The 24729-nt window shown below is 37.7% G+C and overlaps 1 protein-coding gene across 2 annotated transcripts in view; it reads left to right on the top strand.

The window, feature by feature from the left end:
* MXI1 (MAX interactor 1, dimerization protein) overlaps positions 1–19554 on the top strand; it is a 78797-nt gene extending 59243 nt beyond the window's left edge. For both annotated transcript variants that reach the window (XM_047759570.1, XM_047759571.1), the window contains exons 4-6: positions 13560–13674; positions 14279–14450; positions 17003–19554. In XM_047759570.1, the coding sequence (XP_047615526.1) occupies positions 13560–13674; positions 14279–14450; positions 17003–17166 (451 nt within the window). In that variant the 3' untranslated portion in view covers positions 17167–19554. The remainder of the gene's footprint in view (positions 1–13559; positions 13675–14278; positions 14451–17002) is intronic.
* Positions 19555–24729: the final 5175 nt, after the last annotated feature.

Consider the following 24729-nt stretch of genomic DNA (forward strand, 5'->3'; position numbering starts at 1 on the left):
TACTGACAGCTTCACTTTGCACATTGGCCCTACTTTTGCTTGGCAGGTGAAGGTTAATTTTAAGTTTCCCAACATTTTGATAGAGCTTTGAGTACATTGAGGACCTGGTTGGATGCTAGTAGAGGTCCAACAGATAGTGGTTAGGAAGAAACAATTTAAGTCATCTTTTAGCAGCAGTTTTACTGTTTCCACTAAAGCACAACTTGGCATTTCTCTCTCTCCCCCCCTCCCCCCCTCACCCTTTGCATTTTTATTTCAGATAACTGGGAAATATATTGAAAATTTAGGGAGTACCCTGGTGTCCTAGTGGTTAAGGATTGGGCTTTGTCACTGCTTTGCCTTGGGTTTGATCCCTGGCCTGTGGACTTTTGGTTGCTGAGGAAAAAAAGGAAATTTAGGTTTAAGATTTGTTTCAAACTTCCTTGATCTTGAAAACTTAGAATTTGTTTTGAACTTCCTTTGAATATCAATCTAGAATGACTCATAAGTTATTGGTAATGGTCACATGTCTTTGCTAATGTCTCTTGACAGTCTTACATACTATTAACCCCAAGATCATGTTTTGTAATTTAAAATCTTTGGTGGAAATGGGAGTTCATTTGAAGTGGCTTAGTTCCTGGCTCTGACAAAGGCCTCCTAAAGATAATTACAAATCAACTGGCAAGCATTTACTGTGTGCTAGGTACTGGGGTTAGGACAGAAGAAGGAGAAATCCCGGGCCCTGCTTTTGAAAATTTATAGTCTAACTAGGTAGAAAACAAAATAAATTATAAAGCCCCTACAAACAGTATATAATTACCTGCTAAGTTGTGTGTGTTCCACATGGGAGTTGAAGTAAACTCAAAGCAGGAGATTCTCATAGGCTGAAGCTTGTATGAAAAACTTAGTTATAAGTGATTATTCCTGGGACTTGTATGATTCTCTGTAGGAATTTGTCTCAGTTGGTTTTAAAACATTTTAAGGAGTTCCTATTGTGGCTCAGTGGAAACAAACCGGACTAGTATCCGTGAGGATGTGGGTACAATCCCTGGCCTTGCTCAGTGGGTTAAGGATCTGGCGTTGCAGTGAGCTGCAGTGTAGGTCACAGATATGGTTCAGATGGATTCTGTGTTGGCTGTGGCGTTGGCCGGCAGCTGTAGCTTATATTCGACTCCTAGCCTGGGAACCTCCATATGCTACCAGTGTGACCCTAAAGAGCAAAATGAAAAACTAAAAAAAAAAAAAAAACAAACAAAAAAAAAACAATTTTTAGTATGTTTGAAAGGGTTTTCAGGAGAAATGCTGCATCTGAAGCTTTTTTGTTCTGTCTTGTAGTTGTTGAACTATAGCTTGTCACTTATTCTGGGGTAAAACTGGACTTTTAGCTACTTAGCATGGATGAGATAGTTATGGGCCTGGAACTACATTTAGAGAATGTAATAAAGCCTTCCTATTCTCTTAATCTATAGTTGATTTCCTGATATGTCTCTAATGACAGCTAAAACACAGTGTCATTTTTAGTGGCTCTGTTTTCCCCATAAAGGGGTCTCTACTAGGGTTCTCCCTCTTTTGTAGTGGCAATGTAGGTGAATGCCCAAGGGTCTTGTGAAAACAGCCACAAGCTTCAACTGGGGCAGATATATCTGCTATAGCTTTAGGTAAATAAGGTAAAAACCGAAGCTCACTTTCTTAGCTCTTAAGAATCTCTTAGATGTCATTTTAGTTTGGAGTCCTGTTGAAGATGAAGCATGGAGTATGAGAAGGGCCAAGTAACTTTTGCGATCATGTATTTCCCCATGTAACTTATATTTCATCTGACTGCGTCTCAATTTATCCTTTAATAGAGAACCCCAAACAAGGTATTTCTGTGGGAAATACTATGCCTTTGTAAGCTTTATGCCTGCTTTAGTACATCACCCTTAGATCATTGACACTTAAAAATTGCAGCATTTCAACGTATCTTTATAATTTGCTGAAACACTGATACAGAAGGTTGATATAGAATTTTATGCCATTACAAAAAAATTATTTTTTATAGAATTATTTTCCAATATTTTTATCCCAAAGTAATTAGAGCAGTGTTGAGCCTTTAATATAATCTAAAGTTAAATGAGAAAAACATGGTCTTTCTCATTGCAAAATGCAATCACTAAATTAGAACAAGAAAGAAATCTGGAAATTAAGAAAGAATACATGGAGTTCCTGTCAAGGCTCAGTGGTTAATGAATCCGACTAGGAACCATGAGGTTGCAGGTTCAATCCCTGGCCTTGATCAGTGGGTTAAGGTTCCAGGCGTTGCTGTGAGCTGTGGTGTAGGTTGCAGATTCGGCTTGGGTCTGGTGTTACTGTGGCTCTGGCGTAGGCCAGTGACTTCAGCTCCAATTAGACCCCTACCCTGGGAATCTCCATATGCCTTGGATGTGGCCCTAGAAAAAGACCAAAAAAAAAAAAAAAGAAAGAAAGAAAGAATACAGCTAAGATTTTTTTCACCAAAATCACGGTGACTAAAATTAGGACGTATACCCTTTTTAAACTTGGAAAACTTGAAGGAGGAACTTTCAGATTTAAAAAAAAAGGGGACAGGAGTTTCTCTCATAGCTCAGCAGTTAACGAATCTGACTAGCATGCGTGAGGAGGCAGGTTCGATCTCTGGCCTCCCCCAGAGGGTTAAGGATCTGGCATTGCCCTGAGCTTCGGTATAGGTCGAAGACGCGGCTCAGATCCCATGTTGCTGTGGCTGTGGTGTAGGTCAGTAGCTGCAGCTCCGATTTAGTCCCTAGCCCGGGAACCTCCATATGCTGAGGGTGTGGCCCTAAAAATGCAAATAAATAAATATTTAAAAAATAAATATAAGGGGACAACCCTGCTTTTACACAGTGAGTGCTAACTATATAGGTACTTATTATCCTAATAAAAAATGAAAATAAAATCAAACTAATTTAGATTAGTTCTTTGATAAAACATTGCTGTTGGGCTTTAGTAAGAAGACATTAGGGGCATGTTTCTATAATGTATTGTATTGTCATGAAGTACAGCCGTCCCTGATCCTATTGGTCTCATTGACAAAAACTTACTCTTTGGCATTTGAATCACTGGTTACTGCATTACTCTAGACATCTAGAGTTGTAATGTCTGTATGGTTTTTCTGTCTTGCTTCACTTTATTCCAGCCTGGTTCACAATTATTCCTTTACAGAACAGCTTGTATTTGGCATGGCTGTAAAAAAAATTCAGTCTCTTCTAAATAAGGTTCTTTTTCAATTGGAAATTCCATTTTCACAGTTAAAACATTTGTAAACATAACACAATTTAGATAAAGCTGAACGACTTTGCAAGACTGCTATTTTTGAAATGGAGGAGGCTTTTCCTAAAGAGCAATTTGGTGATACTAGGCTCTTAGAACTCCTTTGAAAGCAGTTAAGAGTTTACCACTGCATGTATTGGGGTCAGATGAGGAAAGAAACATGTTACTTGTTGGCTTCCAATATTCAGAAAATATTGGTGTGTTTAGAAGAATACTGAATGAATTTGGGGTCTTATTTTCCTTTACTCCAAAGGATCCTTCATGTATCTTTTGTCCCCTGAGATTAGAGATGTTGGTGATTCTAAAAGATGTTCTAAGACTTTCATTCTGTAAGGTTTCTAATATATGAAAGGAACTGTAGCCAAGTTGGGCAAACTTATCCTCCAAACTCTACTACCTTCTTTGGTTGAAGTAACAGTTTTTATGTTCTTATTGTTGGAATATATTTAGGCTAGAGAACACACAGCCTCCCCTGATGAACAGCCAGGGTTTTGATTGGCAACAGTAACAAAATGGAGTATGTTCCCTCAGCCTAGCTTTTCCTTCTTTTCAAATCCCCAGAACAATATAGATTTTTTTTTTTAAGCTGTTCTCTTGGAATCAAAGTGTAATGCCCTTTCATAGCAGTCCTTCTTGAACAGAAAACTGTAATGTTATTGAGCTGAGTCTGGAATCATACAAAATAAATATAAGATCTCTGATTCTTCTCTCATTTAATTTTTTTCTGGGCTTTTCCAGAGGAGAATTAAACTAAGATTTAGACAAATGTAAATAGAAACAAGCCACAAACAAGTCTTAATTTGAACCCAGTCTTTTACTGATAAAAGTTTGCCTTTTAGGAGACTATTGTAATTGTTAATCCTTTGAATACCTTTCCTTTTCAGAAGGCTTTTTAAAAGTAAAATAGTTCTTAAGGCATGCTCACTTTCTACCTGCCTAGAAATGCTCATCCGTCAGTGCCCTAATACAACACTGAAAAAAAAAAGAAAAATCTGCTTTATCAGAGGAGAGCATGCTCAGGATTGGTGCCAGGTGTTATGCCATGCTGCCTCGAAAAGTAACTCTCAAAAACTACTCTTCACTTGGGCCCTTTGTGGTCAGAAAAAAAATGAGACAGTATAATGAAAGAGAAGGACTGGAAGAGTTAAGTAACTTTGAAATAAGAACATTAATTCTCTGTCATTGTCGGGATTATGGCATGTTTAAAATTCTGTGGATCTTATTTTTCCAGGGGTTCCAAACGCCCTACAAATACCTCAGGATTAATTTATTTAATTACACACAGGCCAACAATTGCTCTTTGTTACCCTTTTTCCTGCCCCAGATTTTACCTCCCCAAAACAAAAACAAAACCAAAAAACCTATGTTTTGATTTGGGGAAATTTTGCTAAAGTGGGACTTTAAAAATAATCCCTGGCTGGCTTGACTGAATTGGCAGATGTCCAGCAATGCCAGACTGTAAGCATGGTCACCACTTTTAATCATTTAGCTCTCTATTTCAGGTTGCTTATATTCAGTACAAATTGTGAATATTCATTTTCCAGCGATGCATCAATTCTTAGGCCAGAGTGTTTCTGTTCCATTTAATAAAAGATGTCTTTCCTCCTAAGTGAATACACCGCCTTAAAATAAACTATTATACTAATCAAATCTTAATAATGGGGCCATTTTTAAAAAGGTATTAGGTTATTTTCATTTTATGCTTCTAAATGAACATTTACATTACAAAGCATTTTTGGATTGTGCTGTTGGTGCTGAGTAGTAGGATAGCCATTTTATTAGAGATCAGTAATGCTATTTCTTCATTTCCTTCTTCTGTCCTGGACTGTGATTTGATATAATAAAATGGTTGTACTGAGCTGTGGGTAGGAATGGGGCTGTGAGAGTTAGACTTACACTTTTATATAATAGTAGACTAATGCTTGTTTGTGTGCATTTTGTACACAAAACTAAGGCAGTGTCTTACAGAATGTTATCACTGTATCTCAAATCTGACTTGCTAGCATGTAGGAAGTTTGTTTTGATTTTAAAATGTACTTTACCCCATGGTGGCTGGCAGGGTACAATGCTATTGACATCACTGTGTTTCAAATAGAAAATTAACAAGTAGCTACTGTTGTGATTGCAGATTGCCTTCCCCGTCCCTGTGAGAGAATGCTTTTTCTTTTGGACAGCAACACGTCTCAGCCCCTTGGTACCATTTAATCAGCCATTGGGGGCTGCCAGAATAGGGATGAACACCAACAAAAGACTGAAGAGTAGAAAAACTGTTAATAATGTAAAAATCTTTCATCATTTTCCAAATTGATGCAAAAGATAAATAATTTAAAAAAAAATTTCTCTCCCACCCACAGCTAAGTTTTGACAATAGGCCACGTTCAGAGCCTGATTGCTCCAGAGAGGAGAATCCTTTCCCTCCACCCAATTCCTGGAGAATTGCCAAAGGAAAATAAGCTATTTTGTATTTAGAACAAATTGCCACTGTTTTCACCAGTGATGTAGCCCTATTTCCCAGAGTTTGAAACTTGGAATACAGAAAGTTCTTGTGTGACCAAAGAAGAAATATGGTGAACAAGTGATCAAGTTTTTTTTTTCTTTTTCTTTTTTTAAACCAATCCTCATAAACAGATAAGAGAGGGAAGGGGATGTATGCATGGAAGCTAACTAAGTTCAGCACAGAGTGGACATCAAGTGAGCAATTTCTGTTAAATCACTTTGGAGACTGGATTCCTTATGGGAGTTTCAGTAAAAGCACATTATGCCTCTGGAACTAGAGTTTTATTATTTTTTTTCAAATGAGGCTGTCAAAGATCAAGTCTTCCTTAGATTTGAATGCAGGACAATAAAAAAAATTTATACTATACTATAAATTCTATACTATGGGCTTCAAGTGATCAGGAGACCTGGGATCTTGTTAAACTATGCAGACATGAGTTTCTTATGTTATCAGATGAGATAAACACTGTTCATTTGGAGTTCCGTTGTGGCTCAGTGGTTACGAACCCAACTACTATCAATAGGATGCAGGTTCAATTCCTGGCCCTGCTCAGTGGGTTAAGGATCCAGAGTTGTCGTGAGTTGCAGTTTAGGTGGCAGACACGGCTCAGATCCTTCATTGCTGTGGCTGTGGTGTAGGCCAGCGGCTGCAGCTCCAATTCAGCCCCTAGCCTGGGAACTTCCATATGCCGTGGGTACAGCCCTAAAAAACCAAAAAACCAAAAAAACAAAACCAGACAAAAAAACCCATTGTTCATTTAATTTTTTTTCTCCCTTGCATTTTGAAGTATTTCTTTTTAGACTTTCCCCTCTCATATCTGTGTTTTCTGAGCAATTCTTTTTTCTGTTTTCTCCTTAGTAATTACCTTCCTGTCATTATACTTGACTATCACCATTTCTTGAACCACAGCTGGAATGGAGGCCAAACTTAAATCAGTTAGATTTTCTACCTGATAGGAAATCTGTCTTTAAGGTCAGAAAGTTGACATTGGTGACCAAAAAATTGGATTTTAAAAAAATTATCTGTGAATTTTATTTGATAGTGTCCTAGCCCTCCATCACAGTAAATATTTAAATAAGTCACTCTGTTGTGATTTTTTTTTTTTTTTTTAGGGTGGCACCCACAGCATATACAAGTTCCCAGGCTAGGGGTTGAATTGGAGCTATAGCCACCGGCCTACGTCACAGCCACAGCAACACCAGATCTGAGCCGTGTCTGTGACCTACACCACAGCTCATGGCCACACCGGATCCTTAACCCACTGATGGAGGCCAGGGATCGAACCCGGGTTCTCATGGTTACTAGTCGGGTTTGTTACTGCTGAGCCACAACAGGAACTCTGCTATTGTAATTCTTAACCCTCTGCTTCACTATTAAAAGAGATGCCCACTCTAATCAAGAGTTAAGTTGGGGATCGCCAGTTACTCTACATGTAGCCATCTTTGGTGGTGACCTCAGCTGCATATAGAAAAGCTCAGTATATAGAGTTCTGGTGTCTATAAGCAGATCTCTTGTGAGTGTTAGCCTGGCATCTGCTTATACTGTTTGGAGGCCCCTGTATTATTACCTCAACTTTGGTGAGTTAGAGAGTCCCAGAAGTATCCACTAGAAATTGTTACATCCCTTCTTCCCACTGTGTGCCAGTCATTCTGTTTGGTATTGGAAGAACTGAAATGATATGGATTCAGTCTTATCTAGAAGATAATTAAAATGTAGTGTAATTAGTGTAATTAGAAAATCAAATTACAATTATCTGTGGAAGGAGTGTGGCACAGAAAGTTTCATTGAAGAAATAGTAGTTTGGCCATGGGGCTGACAAATGAGTTAGATGCCCACTAGGTGGACGGTGGAAAAAAAAGGGTATTCTGGGTATAGAATGGCAAATACAAGCCTTTGGTTTGTGGAAGAGGTTTGCAAAAGGGTATGGACAATGGAAATTGAGGCTGGAAAGTTTGATAGGCAGAAGGTCAAATTACAGCATCTGCAAAGATTACTTCTGACATCCTTTAAAAAGCTTTACAGCATCTATTTCAGTGCCTAGGCATCTAATTGGAACAACAGCTGGCAGCCTATGCCACAGCCACAGCAACACCAGATCCGAGCCGCATCTGTGACCTACATCACAGCTCATGGCAACGCTGGATCCTTAACCCACTGAGCGAGGCCAGCGATTGAACTCACAACCTCATGGTTCCCAGTCGGATTCGTTTTCTCTGCGCCATGATGGGAACTCTGATTTTATATCTTATTTTGTATATAGATGAGCCTTTTAATGCCAAGGTGGACAAGGTGACTGTAGAATGTATTACTATAATATTACATAGCTTATATAATTTACAAATTCATTATAACACTTGTTGATATTCCTGTCTGGTTATTTTACAAGATACCAGTTGAATTAAGAGGAATATTAATGAAAGCAGTTTTTTTTTTTAAGTCAGAAGCGAGCTCTAGCTATTATCTTCAGTTTTTATTTTGTTGTCATTAAGCCCCATGACACCACGTCAGTTCCAGTGCTAGGGAATTGCCCCTTACCAAGTTGCTCACTAGGAGTTAATAGTTTGTTTATTTTTTGTGAAGTATAAATATATAAGTTGTAAGTGAAACATATAATTATCAGATGCCAGTTTATGGATAGCTTATCTTAAGCTTATTTTACAAACAGTAAACTGAGCAGCAAAATATGAGATCATATTTGTTTTTGTAAATACGATTCATGAGTAGCATAAATGTGCTTGATATCTGGATTCATTTTAATGTCATTTTTCATAAGGAGGCAGGCAGGGGTTTTTTTGGTAACGAGATTTTCAGAAAATTCTCAACTTGTTGCATTTTAGAGAAATGTTGGAATAGAAAACGTATAGGATAAGTAGCTAGCTGCTGTCATGTGCAAGAGTGTTGTGTAGGGAGTTGGGAAACCTGGCCACAAGCCACTACAGCTTTGAAGAATGTGGCTCAAGGGAGGACTCGCAGCCCATTGCGTAACATTCATCAGAGAGGAAAATACAAGTACTGTCCCCATCACTTGACTTGTTTTCCATTTTTATTTAGTTACTTGGCACAGTCTTGGTCTCCTGTAGTGGAGGAATGAGAGACAAGCAAGTTCCAGCGAAAGACTCTGCCTCCAAGGGCATCAGCCAATGGATGGTTTGTGAGGCTGGGCAAGCATTAAATTTCTTATTGTTGTTGGGCAGAGAGATTAAAGTTTCGAGGGACAACTTGAAAAACATCATCGCATGATACTTGCAGTTTTTTTTCCCTTCTCCTCCCTCAGTACCGTGCGCTTCTTATGGTTGATATACCTGTGCTTTAAAATATCACAGCTACCGGCAGAGGGCATTTTATAGCAAAATCATTTCCCCTCATGTTCTGTGATACTTTGGTTTGGCAATAGAGTTTACGTGGTTTGAAATCAAAAGCAGCACTGGTTCCTTCAGGGAAAAATGATCCCAATCTACCAAAATAAAAGCCAAACAGACTCTAATTGTTCCTTGTCCCAGGAGGGGCTTGCCCTTTTTGAAGGTGTGGGTAATTTTGATAGGACCTTCTCTCTAACAGGGTTAGTCACTGGGTAAAACCTCTTCCCCTGGGTAAAACCTGCTTTTAAATCTCATTTTAAAACAGACTTCAAAGTGTCTTTGAAAATAAAAGTACTCTGGTATTTCTCCATTCTCTTGCTCCCTCTCCCTCTGCAAGGAGACTCCAGTTTCCTCACAGGGCACCTCCTGCTGCAATGTCTAAGCCTACTCCTGCTAAATTAGGAAAGATTTTAGTTGTATAGTTTTTATTGATCTGTCCATATGTTGTGAAAATTAAGTAAATGCTAACCAGGGTGCTAAATTTTTTCCATCAGGTCTAATCACGTAAATTTTACCATGTCAGAGTTTTTTCCTTTTGATTGTTAGTCTAGTATTCATTAGAAGGTTCAGAACAGCAGCCTTAAATTAACTTTCCCCAACCTTCTTACCCTACTTTGACTAAAGATGTAGGACCATGCCTTTCCTGAATCCTTGTTCTTTATGTCAGTTCTTACACTCTTTGAAGATTTGAAAAACATCATCTTATGATACTTGCAAATTTTTTCTCAGTACATAAGGGTTTTCAAGTCAAATGAAGCTTTTTTTCTTCTCTGCCTATTGTCCTCTATTCTTCCCCCCCATGTCTTACAGTTCATGATTTGGCAACTCCATACAGGACGCTCCTGAACCACCAGTCACATGAGAATGAAGGCAAGAAAAAAAAGGACCAGATGGCATCAAAAGATATGCCTTTCTAGGTCATTGGTGGTTAAGCTTGCAATCTGGTTACCAGCAGGGAGACTGGGGATAAAGGGTGGAGAGCAGCACAGCACCATTTTAAGAATTTTGCCATACAGCTTGTTTTATAATTTGCTGAGGAGAAAAAACTTACACGTGGAGGAGCATGAATTTTCTTATTGAACTTTCCAGTTTACAGTCACAGGGAATCCATCACATTTACCTAAAAGTGGCATATAAGCACATGTAGAAAACTGTGTGTAGTATTTAGATGGTACCTATGCAAAAGTGTGGCTCCGCCTTGGTCAGCTGCTGTCTTTCAACTCGCTTTAACCCTTTGTTGTTATTTCTCCAAATGCCTGATTCAGTTACAAGTACAAAAACTGGAGGAAATGATATTTGTTGTTCTTTTTTTTTTTTTTTAGGGCCATACCTATGGCATATGGAAGTTCCCAGGCTAGGTGTTGAATCAGAGTTGCAGCTATTGGCCTATGCCCACAGCCACAGCAGTGCAAGATCTGAGCTGCATCTGTGACCTACACCGCAGCTTGCAGCAATGCTGGGTCCTTAACTGACTGAGCGAGGCCAGGGATCAAACCCACATCCTCACTGATGCGAGTGGGATTCTTAACCCACTGAGCCACAATAGAAACACCCAGAAATGACATTTGGCTCCTACACATACACCTGCCCCCACAGAAGAGTAGAGGACATCATTCACCACTCATCCTTCTTACTGTTATCTATTTTGGAGGGCTATATTTTAAAAACTGGCCTTTGTGAGACATGCTAGCTCAGGGTATGTTTTCTTGGTATAAACTGTATCTTGGAGCGCATTTAAAATTAGTTGACTAAAAGAATGTTCAGTAGTGGAACCTTCCTGTGCTGTTGGTGGGAATGTAAATTAGCACAGCCACTATGGAGAACAGTATGGAGGTTCCATAATTAACTAGAAATAGAACCACCATATGATCCTGTAATGCCCTTCCTGGACATGTATCCTTTACTCTTCTAATTACTTTGAAGATCCTTGCTTTTTCACAAACAAATTTAGTATCCCTCAAAGTCAAGGATTAGCATCTTTTATAAGGCTTCCTTCTCCAATTACAATCTCTCCTTTTATTCAGATTCTGTTGCCCTTGATATCTATATGACTTACTTCATTGTGAACCAAATGAAACAATATGTTTTGTTCTGTAGTCTAGATTATAAATTCTTGAAATTTACATTTCTTTTTTTTTTGCTTCTCTCACTCAAATATCTGGAACACTGCTGAGTATACAAAAGTCATGTAATAAATATACAACTGAATATTTTTTTTAAAAGAAAAATCAGACATTTTAATATTAATTGATTTCTGCCCAGATTTTAATATGACCTTAACTTAGATCTCACAAAACAGAAAATCGATCCACCCATTTTTTTCTTTATATGAAACTATACTAAGGAGTCATTCTGAAGTTTCTTAACTAAAAGATGTTTCCTAAATATGCATTGAATTTCTGGGGTTAAATAATTTAAACAAAATTGACAGGTTATTCCTATGGCAAAACACTTCTTAACTTTCAGTTGCTTTGTTAACTTTTTTAGATGACTGAATTCAGAGCCCCCTTGGGAGCCTCTAATTACTGCAAGAGAACCACCAGTCTCTCTCTACCCTCCAGTCATATCATATGAGTTCATTTGTTAGGCATATGCTGTAATAATCCTAATGAAGAGTTTAAAGGTACCCTTTACTGTGGATTTTTTGCTTAGTTTCAGTCTGCTCAGCAAGAGCACTCTGTGACCATGAGAGTCCTCACCTGGAGATTTTCCAGTTAAAAATGGAAATTCTGCTAAAAATCCTATGATTTGGGGTAGCACAGCCGGGGAGGAGCATGACTCTGAAATTGTTAAATCTCCTTAAAGGGAATCCATTGATAAACCCTTAATTTAGGGAAAATTAAAATTTTTTTCTATATCTACATCAGGTATGTCAGGTTTCAGCCTGGAGCCAATTACTAGATTTGAGTTATTGAATAAAGAGATTTGGAATGGAAATGCCAATGGGCCTTTAACTATAGTTGGGCTATTGGGTCTGAGAAGAAATCTTGGCAGTTCATCAGCCAGACCTCTGACCTCACTAACCTTAATCGTCTTTGCTTGTCACTGACATAATTGGCTGCTTTCTCCTATCCCTCTTTGAAATTGCCAGCATTTGAGAATGTCTCTTTACATTATTTCTTGTGTATTAAGACAGAAAACACATAGTTTGGTGGGTGAGCTAGTAAAACCATTTTGGCCCTCTCTGAGGAGAAAATGGAAAATGTGTTTGTGCCTGGGGCAGTTGAGACAGTTACTATTAAGGAGTAGGGCTCATCCATTACCACATTTGTGGGTTTTCTTTTCAGATATACTATTAACTGCTAAATTATGTTATAGTTTTTGAAGCATAGGACCAAATATGTGAACTAGTATTATTTCAGGGTGAAAATATGTACCCAGAATGCTCATCATGGTAATCATAGTTCCTTTAGGGTACAGGGAATGTAAATCCATGCTCTGGAACATTTCCTAGAGAAATTTCTCTAACTTGATGGGTGCATTAAAGAATGCTATGCCATTTAATGAAGAACTTTGTCACCTGGCTTTTTCCATGTCTAGGAAATTGGAGGTGAGTATTGAGAGAAAGAGAGAGGAAAATGAAAAGCTAATGATAAGTGGTACACTTAGATATTAGGAAGTGGGGAACTGTTTTATGGGTTGCTGTTTCAATGGCTGGAATTAATCTCAGGGCTGTATATTTTGCCTAACCCTATTCCTCACTGGTCAAAGAATTTTGCTGTCTCTCTTGTGTTGTAGCATATGAAGTTGCCATTTTTATAAGTGAGAAATGGTTGAATATTTTATATGGTTCATCCTAACATAATAACATAGGCACTGTAAGATGGCTATAATTGCAGAGAGGGGCGTGTGTGTGTGTGTGTGTGTGTGTGTGTGAGAGAGAGAGAGAGAGAGAGAGAGAGAGAGAAAATGAAAGGTGCAAGGGAGGAAATGGAAATTTGTGAGCATTTTGGGATACTGAAGCTGAGAACACTACTCTAGCCTGTGGTTTTAGATCTTCAAAATCAAATATAGTAGAAATTGACATAACACTGTAAACCAACTATAATGAAAAAAATAAAAATCATTTTTAAAATGAATAAAGAAAAAAAAATCAAATACAGTTGTCCCAGTAGTACTTCTACTTTAATCCAGTTGAGACAGCTTATGGGGCAGGTTAAAATTAAATCACCTCTGACAGAGATTACTATTGGGGATAATAATCTGAAGTGACTGATGTGTGCAGAGTACAATAGAGATTGAAAACTAGTAGGTACACCTGTACTTGCATGTAGATACTTTGTTGAAACTGAAGAATTAGGGGTGTAACATGGTTATAGATTGAATAATGTACAGATTATTATTTGTTTTAAAATAGGTTTTAGAATGTTTTTTAGTGGAATGTTCAAGCTGTGCTTATTTGACTGTTTTGTCTTTCTTAGACGAGCTCATCTTCGCCTGTGTTTAGAACGCTTAAAAGTTTTGATTCCACTAGGACCAGATTGCACCAGGCACACAACACTTGGTTTGCTCAACAAAGCCAAAGCACACATTAAGGTGAGAATTTTTACCATCATAGTTTCATATGATTCTGTCAGTCCTGGTTTCTTTAGCAGTGATTCCTATTCATATGTATCTGCCAGCTCACAATGTCCTCCTTTAACAACTGACCTCAAGAGAAATTTTATGAAAATTTATCATCTAATCTGATGGGAGCAACATAACCTGATTAAATTGTTGTGACAGCATGGCCATTTGAAGAGCTGGGAATACTAGGAAAATAACAATTACTCTACTGATACCCTGAAGTAAGGCAGTTGTGCCCTCTGGTGGAGATGACTTCATTTAGCTGTGTCCCTCAGTATTTTTCCATCGAACTATACTGCAGAGCAAGTCTCTCTCTTTTGTGGAGATAACTTGACAGACTTTGAAAATTCCATACTGTTCTAGTAGCATTCGTTACATACACACACACAGTAAAGAAAGAACTATTTTTGATGTTTAAGAATACCTATTTATGTTTGTTTACATATATATACATATATTTATATAGTTATTCATGATTTGTCAAAGAAGAAATCTTTTGAAATATTAGGTAGAAATCAATGTTATTGTTTGTACTGGACTACACACAAACCTAAATATCACTTTTTCATATTAGAAACTTGAAGAAGCTGAAAGGAAGAGCCAGCACCAGCTAGAGAACTTGGAACGAGAACAGAGATTTTTAAAGCGGCGTCTGGAACAGCTGCAGGGTCCTCAGGAGATGGAACGAATACGAATGGACAGCATTGGATCAACTATTTCTTCAGATCGTTCTGATTCAGAGCGAGGTAGGCAGTGTGGTTCTTCTCTAATGAAACACTAATCATCCTTGTATCTGGATTTAGAGGGTAGGTTGGGAGGCACTGTATTTGCTTTCTTCTTTTTCATCAACACTGTATGTAACATTCTAGAATTTATGCAATCACAACATTGTCTAGCAGTGCCTGTGTGAACTACAGAACTTTTCCCCTTGATTTTATTTATATATACATATATATAGTTAAAAATTTCTACTTTGGAACAATTTTAGAAAAGTTGTAAGTTTTCTGTAGAAAATTGTAAAGTTTTCTCATATACCTTCACCCAGGTTGCCCTAATGTCAATATCTTATGTAACAATAATACAGTCCTGGATCAGACAGAGGACATTATCAGAAAAAGTGATGAAATCTGAGGTTTTATGTGAAACTCGGTTTTGAAGAACAAAAGTTTATCAGAAGTAGCAGCAAGTACCTCCAGGAAATGCTACATTTATGAGTGAAAGTGAGATCTAACAAAAATAACCCTGAATTAGGAGGCAACCTTTGGTGCTAATCTTCTGCTGCTTTTTAGCTGTATGATGTTGTCAAGTCTTCAGACTTTAGCTGCCCCTCCTGCTGTTAACTCCTCCTTGTACACAACTCACTTCCAAATTTGAGAGGGTGTGTCTTCATCATTATAGTTCATTTTTTTAGTACTCTCAGAATGCAAGTACCTTACTGAGTACAAATTTTTCCCTCTTTCCCAGTGTTACAGGGACTTTCGTAACATCTCTAGTCTATTTGGCTAGAGCAGTCTCTCATTTTACTGATTTAATTGAGTTCAGAATGCTCTGTTGGATAGGGTGTCTTGATTTTGTTTCCCAAATGTAGGTTGGATGAGTGTTCTGTGATACTGGGAAACACTAAATAGCCTATGAAGCTATTTTTCATATATATATATATGAAACAAATTGTTAGGAATTCATGGGATTATTTGTACAGCTTTAGACAACTGCCTACATTTTAAAGAGAGCTTAAACTTTTTAAAACAAGCCCTTTTGAAAATTACACTCTCTTTTTTTTTTTTTTTTGGCTGCCCCATGGCATGTGGAGTTCCTGGGCCAGGGATCAGATCCAGGTGCAGTTGCACCCTAAGCCACAGCTGCGGCAACACCAGATCTTTAATCCACTTTACCGGCCAGGGATCAAACCTGCGTCCAGGGCTCCCAAGATGCTGCCGATCCCATTGTGCAACAGCAGGAACTCCTGAAAATTATACTTCTTAAAATAACTTATTCTGTCTTTTGGGCTCAGCAAGAATCCACTTCCGTAAAGTAGCTGTGATCACTGTGAACTGTTAAAGTCAGTGCCAAATATGAAACATCAGACTTTGAGCTTCTTTTAAGAGAATAGAAGAATATTGAGTTCTAACTATTGTGGGAAAAAACAATTGTTCAAATGCCCTATTTATGTGTGTTGCTTTTTATATGTTATTGATGATTGTATATGTAGCATTTAACAATTAAAATACCTATAGATAGCTGGGTCATCTGTGTATTTATATTTTTTAAAAATCATGTTTGGTTTCTGAAGTTAAATACCATCACTGAAATGCCTTTACTGTAATCTTTACTATAGCCCTCACTATAATCCAGAGACTCTTAAGACTCAGGCCCTCATTTCAAGCTATATTTGATGCAAGAAAATTAAATTGAAGACAAATCTCTCAGCATCCACTTTATAATGACTGGCTTATTTTGGATACTAAATAGTCAAAGATCTTTTTTTTTGGCCACACCTACGGCATGTGGAAGTTCCTGGACCAGAGACTGAAGCCGTGCCATGGCAGCAATCCAAGCCACTGCAGTGACAACATGGGATTCTTAACTTGCTGTGCCGCAAGGGAACTCCTCTAAGATCTTTTGATGAATCCTAGAAGTCTGTAGAGAATGATACCACCAAAAATCCAGATGGATACATTTTCTAGTTTGCCTGTATTGAGTTTATTCTCTTTCCCCCTTTAAGGCAACTCTGGTCAATAAACAACACTGAGAATTAATTTCTAGTTTAATGCAAAACAGATGTTGTTAAACCAGTTAGGTTTGGGACCTTTTAATTAAGCACTGGTGTTTATGCTGTGGCATGATGGGATCAATCAGTGGCATCTGCAGCACTGGGATATAGTTTCAATCCCTGGTCCTGCACAGTAGGTTAAGGATCCAGCGTTGCCACAACTGTGGCATAGGTCATAACTGTGGCTTGGATCTGAGCCCTAGCCCAGGAACTCCATATGCCATGAAATAGCCAACAAAGAAAAAAAAAATTAATATTAAGCATTATTTCCCAAACAGGCCAGTTGTTTTCGGTGGGAGATCTTGACAGACTGATCTAAAAGACTTAGTAAACTTGCTGTTTAACTTGAGATCACCACTGTATACCAGACATTTCCCTTTGCAAAATCCCTGTGTCGCTTCACCTTTGATTCCTTCTGTTCTTCAGAGATCACAGTTAATAGCTTGTATTACAATTATTTTCATGCCCTGTTCTTGAAAGTGCACATATGCCAGATTACTAATGTTCTTCCTTTTTTCCATTTGGCAGAGGAGATTGAAGTGGATGTTGAAAGCACAGAGTTCTCCCATGGAGAAGTGGACAATATCAGTACCACCAGCATCAGTGACATTGATGACCACAGCAGCCTGCAGAGTATTGGGAGCGACGAGGGTTACTCCAGTGCCAGTGTCAAACTTTCGTTCACTTCCTAGAACCCAGCATGACATAACAGTGCAGGGCAAAATACTCACTGGGCCAATTCAATCCAAACAATCTCTTAAATTGGGTTCATGTTGCAGTCTCCTCTTTAAAACTAAACAAAACTATACTTGAACAAAAGGGTCAAAAGACCTCTATTTAAGCAAATACTTAGCAAAAAGTGGGGCAGAGCCTCCCCAGCAGAACAAATATTCATAATATTCATATTTGAAAATCACAGTTTCTAATGGCAGCAGAAAACTTGTGTGAAATTTTCTTGATTTAAGTTGATTTGAAAGAGGACATTGGAGATTCCATCCTCTTTTTCTTTTCTGGGTTGCTCATACTACACTGATTCAGTAGACACATTTAAGGATGGGATTATGAACCCTTCTAAGTTTTTTGGTCCTAAAAACAAACAAATATCAAACCTATAGTAATGACAAGACAAGATAATCAGGCATTAACCTTGGATAGCTAAAGAGCTATTAAAACTCAGCCTGGGACAGCTTATCATGAAGCCTGTGGATGATCAATTCTTAAAACAAAAAACAAAACAAAAAAACACCTCATTTCATGCTCTGCAAAAGGAGAGACTCCCATGAAGCCTTTAAAAAGGGATCATCATATGCAGCTCAGCTTTCTGTTGGATTCCATGCTAAGCAAGCTAACCTTATCCTGCATTGTTAGCACTAGGGCAACCCAACCTCCAGCTCAACAGTCAGCCGCCCTTAGGCCCATGGGCAGCATGGGGCAGTCCATGTGCATGACAGCCTCTACCACGCAGGGCCTGAGTTTGGATTGAGGGGCCGGAAGGAAAAAGTTCCACGTGCCTCTGTGTCTGCGTGAGCCAGAAGAGTTGTCCACACAGATTAGCAGGCCAAGGTCTGAGCCACGGCAGCATTTTTATTTTCAGATTTTGATAACTGTTTGTATGTGTTAAAAACCAAAATGACATCTTTTTAAAGCTTGTCCATAATAGACGTCTTTTATAGTGAAAAACACATGGGAAAAAAAATCATCTATTTTGATGCAGCATTTGATAATGATAAAACACCTCACACCTCACTCTTTATAGTGCACAAAATGAATGAGGTCTGGGCTAAGTAGAAAAAAGGTCAATGCTGTTTTTGTTTTGTTTTAGAATCATTACCTTTTACCATCTTTTAACCATCTATAGTAGACACACTATCATAGTTAACATAGTTAAGTTTGGCACTTGTCTCAATTTATGTGAAGATTTGCTTCCGTTTTCCTACAGGCAGTCTCTCTACTTCCTCACAATCCCACTGTGCAGGTGCTATTGTCCCTCTTGTCAATATTTTCAGAAATGTTATTTTCTTTTAAGTGAAATTTCTAGCCTGCACTTTGATATCATGTGTTCCCTTTGTCTTTCAAACTCCAAGGTTCTCCCCTGGCCCTTTCCTTGACCCTGGGAAGCCTTGGAAACCTTACCTTGGCTCTTTGGACTTTGTATACTTTAAATAATTTAACTACCCTTAATTACTTAAAAAAGAAAAAAAAGCTTTATGATTTTCATAACTTATTGCTGATTTTAATGGGTTGTTAATTTCAGTCCTGTAGTTTTATTTTGTTTAGATAGGGCTGGGCAAGGAAAAAGGAAATAAAGACAACCATATTTAGCAGTGCAGATGAGTTGTGTGTGTAATGTTAGACTATCCTTTGTAAGTAGCACTTTAACAGCTCTCACTGCTTCTATATATGAAGTGAACCATCTTGGTCATACACAAGGCCTCATCATATATTTACTTGTCCTTGTGCTCTTCCTGTGCCTCCAAAAATATTTTATCCTTGATTGTGGTATGTATGAGTGGAAGAAATTCTTTGAAATAGATGTGTGAAAAACTGCATGCCTTTAGAAGCCCATTATTAGAACTTGTTACTTCAGGTGCTGGGGACTTAATGAAAAACATGATAAATTCATTTATGCGGCCCAGGTAAATTATTTCTGGTTTCATTTATAATTACTCCTGGCCAGGTCAAAATGTTGCCCTATATATTTGTTTTCCCAAGGGAGACAGTTTGAAGACTGCTAAGTACCTTGGAAAGTAAATGGAAGCCAATGACAGAATTTCCATTTTGTTGTTCCCATGGCATTCATTTGCATCACTTGTCTAGGGCTGGAATTTGGGACTTTATTCAGGTGAACTTGAGGTGCTGCCATTTTGTTGTGTATGTACAGGATGGTGGGCTGGGAAGCCTTTGTCACAAACCTATAGTACTTATTTCAACTCCCCCCTAAATTACTCCTTCCCTGGATTTGTTTTCCTTGGGGGAGGGGAATGGATTGTATGATGAGTAAGAAGTATTAATTTTTTAAAAGACAAATCGACTTTGAAGATACAAAAAGTTAACTGCAAGAAATAAAAATTGTGAATGAAGAATACCTGAGTGCTTTTTGTACCACCCTTCTCTATGAAGGAAAAAGTATCAGTGAGCATCCGTACCTTGAGGGCCAACTATCTTATAAAATGTCTGTTGATACTACTTCAGTGGTCCGAATTAATGGCAGCTTAAATCATTGCCACTTCCTAGCCTATAAATAGATACCTTCTTGACTAAGAATTCCATGTAATTTTGTTATTCCCAGGGCATTCATTTGCATCACTTGCCTAGGGCTGGAGTTTCAGACTTTATTCAGGTGAACTTGAGGTGCTGCCATTTTGTTGTATATGTACAGGATGGTGGGCTTGGAAGCCTTTGTCACATATAAGTGATTTAATGCACCCGAAATTATTCTCCAAATAACATTTTAGAGAGTCCCTTTAGCTATGTTATTTCTCAAATTGAAAACTTAGTCGCCATTTGGAGTTCCTGTCGTGGCACAGTGGAAATGAATCCCGAGTAGGAACCAAGAGGTTGCAGGTTCGATTCCTGGCCTCACTCAGTGGGTTAAGGATCCGGTGTTGCCATGAGCTGTGGTGTAGGTCGAAGATGTGGCCTGGATCCAGCATTGCTGTGATGTAGGCTGGCAGCTGCAGCTCCAATTTGACCCCTAGCCTGGGAACCTCCATATACCGTGGGTGTGGCCCTAAACAGCAAAGGAAAAAAAAATTTAGTCCCCATTAACCTGAATTAACTGTGCCCCTTATGTAAAATGTCTGACTGATACATTAATAGGTACAGGTAAATCCTGTATATGTGCATATTTATATTACCAAAGATTCTGATGAAGTTACTGTGACTGTTAGAACAGGGGTGAGAAACTGTCAGAAATGCCTTTTCCAGGGCCGTAGCAATGACCCTGGAAGGTGAGGATTGCTGAGGTAACACTAACCTAAGGCCACACTGCTTCCTGGGTCATTTCTCAAGAGAAAACTGTTTACCTTCTTGGAAGTTTTTTCAGTTTTTCTTCCACTTGAAGAAGCAACTAGCTGCCCTCTTTCTTTTTTCTTATATCTCTTCAAAAATTCCATACTCCCTTCCAAAAATAGCGTAATAGGGGAAAAACAAGGGTTTTCATCACATTTAAATAGCAGTTCTAACATCTGCTAAGAACCCTGGGCAAGTTACTAAATTTCTTCATGAAGACTGTTTTCTTCTGAAAAGTTGATATAAATACTACCTCTATCTTGAAAGATAAGAATATATATCCACCCCACCCCCACAATCTAGGCGCTTTTAGCACCAAAAGGAAATTAAGAGGTGTTACTTCTGTACTTTCTCTGATGAATGCAACCTTCTAATCTCTTCGTCCTTAATCTTGAATTTTAGTTACCCTGACTCAGACTTCTATTAAAAAAATGGTTCATTTTCACAAAAATTCTGTGGCAGGTTATATATATTGTTAAGAAGTCAATTTTGACATCCTATAGAAATTTTTAAATAAAGGCTTTATAAAGATTCATATATCACCGGTTTTAGTGATTACCTGATCTTTCTTAAAGGAAAGGACCTGAGCTTGACTGAGAGCAATTGCTGCATAATAATTGAGTGGCCTAGTTAATATTTTAGTGCTGGCCTTACCAAGAAAAAAAATCTTACTGGCCTACGTACCAGATCTAACTGAAAACTAGTTTTCTTGTGGAATAGATCTAATTATTTTCAATAATCAGTGCAGTTAAAATAAATGTACTAGCTGACAGCTTCAGTTTTTCTACCTTTCTATGCAGTAATAAATTTTCAGGGGAAATAGCTTAAATGAAGCTCTTTAAAAGTACTGACAACTTTCTATAATTTTGGAGTATTTTCTATTTCCTTAAGTTCTTAGCTCTTTGCTTTTAAAAGGAATGCTTTTAAAATCTTTGTAAGTAGGACAATAATTGGAATATTTTAGATTTTCACACCAGGGCACAGAATAACATTATAAAAACATTAACAAAAGCCATAAAATATCTAAAATGTACATTAAAAAAATATAAACTTAAGTAATTGTTTCTAAATTAGCAGCTTCATCACACTCTGGAAGCTAGGTCAACTAAACCTGACGGTGTTTTTGGGGAGAAAAACTCTGGGCAAAAGAACCAAAGGGATACTTACTCCTCTTTCCTGCATACTTCTGAGCAATGAACAACTGGACAATTACCATCTATTAAAGACTAGCCTAGCTGCGGATCTCAGGCTTCAACTCTAGTTTTCTCAGGATACAGAGTCAAGGGTTTCCTCCAAGCCTGAATTCTTTGTTTCTCTGGTCAGAAATTCACTGCATCTTGCTAAAGTAAGTACAGGGCTTGAAGGGGGGGAAAAAGCACATCAGTTTCACCAAGAAAGGAAAATCATGAGCCAGCAAAATAATAACCATGATTTGGGGGCCCCAAGTTGAAAGTAGCTCTTCAAACAAAAAGCAAACCTTTTCCTCTAATGAGCATAACCATGGCTTCTTTAGCTGTGCTCTTAAAAACAAGTAACCAGGGAAACATTACAATTTTAACAATTTAAGTCCATACTCATTTTGTAAAAATGAGCTGGTAAGTTGCTTGATGGAAGTAAAGTTTTTATTTCCTGGGAACTAAAAGATAACTTAATACCAAATTTGGTATTTTTTAGTTAGTTCAGCTATCAACTATCACAAGCCCAGCATTATTCTCAGATCTACTTTACCCCACTCAAGGCCACAAAAGAACCTTTATATACATAATCTGAAAGTCAGAAAAGGTGAGTGAAGACTCTCACAGAAAATACCTTTATCTGGTTTTTTTACTACTTACTTTTGGCTAGGTCAAAAACAAATTAACATGTCAATATTGGTTTCTGAACCTCTTGAGATGTTTCTTAAGAACATTATCTATACACAAAAGATACATGCTTTTTTAAAAAATCATAGTCTAAGGGAATGAACTTGGATTTTGTTTAAACTATGGTATTACCTGTTATTTTGCCTGCTACACTCTTCCGCTCCAGTTTAACTTGCAACTCAAAAATCCTAGATATAAAGAATGTTTACATTTACTGTTGAACTTGTAAATTACCATTTATACTAATTGGTTACTTCATAGTATAATACAAGTACTTAATACAATTCAACATGTTTATTGAACTCTCTATAAATATTTTAACAAATGCAAAACCTTGTAGGTTTTTACAGATTTTCTTCCTTCTTTTATATTTCAGTTAATACCAAGTTGAGGCAAAAAGCCAAATCAAAGCTTTAAAAATATTTTTTGGCTTACTTTGCAAGTGATATTTTTCACCTTATATGATCACAATCTATAGACACACACAACTTACAAAACTATGATTTTCCTTTGTTACCTGATGGTTTTCCCTTGATATTTTAAAGGCAGACACACTTAGCATCAAAATTCCATCACAATGTAAACACACACATACATGCAACCACACTCTTTGTTATGAAAAAATAAGCACTTAAAAAAATGAGCTCTTACAATAAATAGATGTATTTCATTTTGGTTAGAAGCCTAAGTCTTCATAATTGGGCTCAGAAAATTGCCAATTAAGGAAATTTTTACTTCATTTCAAAAATCAAACCATTTTCACATCTAACCTAAAACTCGGTGTTCAGTCAGGGATGTACATCAGAATCAACCACATTTGTCAAAAAAAAAAAAAAAAAGACATATCTTTGTCCTAGATAGGTCTGCGGTAGGACCCAGATCCAAGAATTCCTCTTCAATTTTAAATAAGAATTGGTGGAGTTCCCATTGCAGCTTGGCAGGTTAAGAATCTGACTACTATCCATGAGGATGAGGGTTCAATCCCTGGCCTTGCTTAGTGGGTTAAAGGATCCAGAGTGGCCACAAGCTGCAGTGTAGGTCGCAGACGTGGCTCGGATCGAGTTGCTGTGGTTGTGGTATAGGTCAGCAGCTGCAGCTCTGATTCGACCCCTGGCCTGGAACTTACATGTGCCATAGGTGCGGCCCTAAAAAGACAAAACTAAAAAAGAAATAAGAAATAAGAATTAGGGGTTATTTTATGACCTGTACCCCCTTCCCATTAAGAAACAAACCCTAAAATATTCTAACACAAAAATTTAAAACTTTAACCAGCATATACTTAGTCTTACAACTTTGGTAATTTGGTAACACTTCAGTAGTATTTATAATTAGGAGCCTCAAATCAAAAGCAATTGGGTAATATTTCCATTATAATGTGAATTGTTTTTCAAGGTAAGGAAAAAAGATCAGATATTCATCATTACATCTGCACGGTAGTAGCAAACACTTACCTATAGAGTGCTTACAATATGCCAGGTACTCTACTGAACACTTTATACATACTGACTCACTTATCCTTAAAATTAACCTAATGAAACAAGTATGAATTTCATGCTATAGCTGAGGAAAGAGAGGCAAAGAGTTGTGCACAGAGATAAGGAGGGAGCCAAGATTCAGAGCAGTTTGGCTCCAGAGTCCTTGCTCTTCCAATATATGGCCTTTCTTGATGTTAATTAAAATTTTTCAATCTGATTATTAAAATTATTTACTTGTTTTGGGGTGTTAGGACTGTTCTTTCCTTGCAATGGTCAATAACAAAGTCAACAAGTTTTGAGAAGACAGATGCAACCATAGCAACGTGTGGGCCATTAAGTACGGTTCAGTCTGTCAGTTTCAGAGCTTCAAGTCTCCTTTCTTGACAGAGGGGAAACTCTAAATTTTGTAACACAGTTTCTTAAGACCAAGCATCATATTTGATTTTCGCATACTGAGAGCTCGGCCACCTGCATTTGTAAAGTACCAATGGTATGCTTCTCAATAAGCATCTTCTCAGCTTAATCATCACACTACCACCCATGACTCCCCTGGATTCCTCATCTTTAACTTTAGTCTAGAGACTCTATCATCCTGACAACAGAACTTTTCAAAGGGCCACACCTAGGTCTTTGATACAAAGGCTCTTGATTTCATTCAATACGCCTATTTTTGAGAAATATTTTCTACCACAGTCACTTGTTTCCTCCTTTTCTCTCCTCCTACTGCAAAGCCCTCCAGGGAAATTAATGTGCAGAAAAGGTAACAGAGCAAGGTAATCTCATCAAAAACTATTTTGTGTAGTCACAGAATACATCGAATTTCTTTTCAGTCCTGTTTAATAGCTTCCCTTGTAATCCTTTAAGGATACTACTGACTTATATAGTTTGTTATACTAGTAAGAAGAAT

Source organism: Phacochoerus africanus, chromosome 15 (assembly GCF_016906955.1).
Source record: "Phacochoerus africanus isolate WHEZ1 chromosome 15, ROS_Pafr_v1, whole genome shotgun sequence".
Lineage (NCBI taxonomy): Eukaryota > Metazoa > Chordata > Mammalia > Artiodactyla > Suidae > Phacochoerus > Phacochoerus africanus.